General features: G+C 40.4%; 1 protein-coding gene across 1 annotated transcript in view; it reads right to left on the bottom strand.

Moving 5' to 3' along the window:
* Positions 1-1,905, bottom strand: part of LOC107574541 (uncharacterized) — a 10,895-nt gene extending 8,990 nt beyond the window's left edge. Inside the window, exon 1 of the mRNA XM_016260998.1 lies at positions 1,735-1,905. Coding sequence (XP_016116484.1) covers positions 1,735-1,783 — 49 coding nt within the window. The 5' untranslated portion in view covers positions 1,784-1,905. The remainder of the gene's footprint in view (positions 1-1,734) is intronic.
* Between the last annotated feature and the right edge of the window lie 1,583 nt (positions 1,906-3,488).

Consider the following 3,488-nt stretch of genomic DNA (forward strand, 5'->3'; position numbering starts at 1 on the left):
CCTAAGAGCACAGTGGCCTCTATAATCCTTAAATGGAAGACGTTTGGGAAGACCAAAAACTGAGCTATCGGGGGAGAGAGGTAAAGAAGAACCTAAAGATCACTGTGTCTGAGCTCCAGAGATGCAGTCGGGAGATGGGAGAAAGTTGTAGAAAGTCAACCTTTACTGCAGCCCTCCACCTGTCGGGGCTTTATGGCAGAGTGGCCCGACGGAAGCCTCTCCTCAGTGCAAGACATCATTTCGTCTTTCCTGTAATGCCTGATAGCCTTTGTGAGCAGCCGTTACCGTGGAAACCGCTATATCTCCCGCTCCAGCAGCGCCTCCTGCTGGCAGAGAATTCATTTGCAGTCTGTGGGAAACACTGGTGTCTGTCAGCAAACATAAACAAAAAGCATCCTTCAGAACTGTTTTGAGAAGGTGCTTAAGTTTTGAATCATGTATTACTACTCTAAATTGGGCTACTACTACCATTACTATCTTGTACCCTGCAATAATCATTTGCTCAAACTCACTTTTATGAGATGAATGAGGGGGAAAAAAGAAAATCGGCCAAACATATTGGCCAAAAAAATCGGCAGCATATATCGGCCATCGGCTGCCCTGATTTCTAAATATCGGCATCGGCCAGAGAAAAACCCATATCGGTCGACCTCTAGTGTGGACGTAGCCTTAGACTAAAGCTCGCAAGCAGCTATGGTAAGGGGCATGACATTTCCCGACCAGGCGCTGAGTGCTGCCAATCACAACACATGTTACCCCTCTCTCCCGGGTCCTCACCGCCACACCTCATTCTTGTTCCGAATGGGTTTTGAACCCGGGTCTCCGGCATGGGAGGCGGACGCACTAACAAGGAGGATAAATGACTGCAGCCACTGCGTCTCTTGAGATCAGGAGAGTGAGGTTTACCTGCACAGCACCTACCGCTGGCCTCCGTTACACTTGCAACCCTGAAAATAAAATCTGTAATGCAAGATAAAACAAAAATTTGTCTTTTTCTCAGTGACAAATGCTCTGACTATATAATCTCGCCTCATGTTGAGGACGGCATTAGCTAGCAAAATGGCTGACCTGACATTTTGTAAACATTATAATATAATTTGCAGTTAAGTCCCACTGCAACCAAGATTCCAGCTGGCTCAGGTGGCCGAATATGGATCAGAGAAGACATTCTTGATGATGAGGCGCTTATTTTCAATCTGAGGTATGCAGATGTGATTACCTGCTGGCCTCCGTTACACACCCACACTGGCCCAACTATCCAATCACAGCACATTTCGTATTTCAGAAGGCGGGCCTTCATTTGATACAGGAACTATTTGAGCCCTTCATGCCAAACTGGGGAGAGAGGTGTTGTAATAATGTAAAACATGTTTTTAAAAAATTATGTGTTTCTCGAACAACCTAGTATGAGAGCCTGTTCTAGTACACCCCCAAAACAAAATCAAGACTTTGTAAAAGAGCATAGGACCCCTTTAAAAAACCGCGTCACTTTCGTCTGCCATTTCTACAGTCCAAAACAGGAAGAACAAACAATTATCATCCATATATAAAGAGGATTTATATAGGCTAACGAGCAAAATCATTTTATTTATATATTATACTGATGTTTAAAACAGCGCTAAATAAAATAAAAGACAATATTTTGAAATGTTTGTGAAAAGAGTTAACAATGCGTAATTTCTCATCGCGGAAAACGTAAAGGGTTGAAAATACATACACAAATTAATGTCTTACCTTCAACGAGAAAAACGAACAGAATGATCACCACATTGCTTCTCATCATTTTAACTGCTGATGTCTAGGAGATGGCTATTATAGATACGGAGTAGTTCTTTCGCTTTGCTGTAATGGAGTCTGTAATGGTTGTTAAAGTTAAATGCATAACTTCACTTTGTTTCTTACATTCTTCTACTTCTTCGGGATTTTTGGGCGTATTCCGCACCGAAGGCACATACCGCCACCAACTGTTTATATCCATACATGGATGATACTTATTATAAGTGTACCGTAGTGATTCGGAATAAGACAAAAACGCGGTTTGGAAGATGAATTCATGATGTACTCGCTCATTATATACATTTAGCAAATTTTAAACAGAAAAAGTTACATAGGGCTGCTTAACCATTACATTTGTGCCTTAATGTTTTAACTTTTACAGCCCTATAATAACAACACATATGTTGTGAAGTAGATCAAGTTAAGATTTAATTGTTGTTTAATGCATCTATTATTATTTTTCAAACAGTTCAGACTCCTGAAGAGATCACTTACATTGAGCCAACATTCAACAACAGAAAAGTGCATAAAACAGTCAAATTTATTCCAAAGGTATGCTGTTCATCTCATTTAGCATTCAGTCTAATTTACGTTTTTTTTAAAGTCACAAGATGTTGCACCTCTAAATTTTTGCACTGTTTTTATGTCAGAGGTACATACTGTCCTGGGCTGCATTTCCCAAAAGCATTATTAGCCTAAATAGATTTTAAAGACCGTTTACAGTATTTCAGTTCTCAACCTGATCACTGCAAGTAAAAAAAAAGAAAAAGATAGTCTATCTAAACTCACCCTGAATCTCTAATCTATCTTCAGTAAGATTGTATATAGGCTATATATATATTTATTGTATTTTTTTTACAGAATGTTAAAGAGGAAGCTCAAGTAGAGTATGCACCGATCGCCATGAGAAGATCAAATATACCAGACCTGCAAAATCCTGCGACAGCCATTACAACTCCTGCTGACAACAAGTTCTTTCAAACTTGTAGATGAGTTTTGGGATTGTTGACAATCACTACACATGTAGTTTTTTTCATTTAAGCCGCAAACCTCGCCTTTCGGTTAAATCCTTCTGAAGATGAACACACCTAGAGTTAATTTGGCTAATACAACAAGGAAACACATTATTTAGTAGCGGTCAGCAACTGCTATACAGAGTGGTCAGATGGCCCATAGAGTTCGACTCTCTTTGGAGGCCCCTGGAAGCTCTGGCTCCACTAAAAGCTCAGTTTGTGAGTCAGATTGAAATCTGCTGTGGTTGGATTTATTTACAGCTGTACAAAAATTATGTTTCAACCTGCTGGGCGTATAAATGGCTTCTTCATGAGAATGTACACTGCTAGATTTTTGTGGTCGATGTCAGTTTGTGAGTGTATGTTTGAGGTGTTAGTTGTGTGTCTATGTGAATAGCGTGTGGGTAAAGGGCTTTTTCCATTTCTGTTCATATGAAGCTCACAGTTTAAAACTTACCAGTCAGACAATCAGCCAGCACAAACAGAACAAAACAAACCTGTGAAACATTTTCTTCAGTGAAAAGTCTGATCTATCTGCTGAAAACAATCAATCTATTATTCTGGTTTGTGAATCCTCCCACAACAGTGTTTGGCCCTCCTAGTTCTCACTCACTCACTCACTCACTCACTCACTCACACACACACTCACACACACACACACACACACACACACACACACACACACACACACACACACAC

Source organism: Sinocyclocheilus grahami, unplaced genomic scaffold, assembly GCF_001515645.1.
Source record: "Sinocyclocheilus grahami isolate Dianchi unplaced genomic scaffold, SAMN03320097.WGS_v1.1 scaffold2265.1, whole genome shotgun sequence".
In the NCBI taxonomy this organism is placed as follows: Eukaryota; Metazoa; Chordata; class Actinopteri; order Cypriniformes; family Cyprinidae; genus Sinocyclocheilus; species Sinocyclocheilus grahami.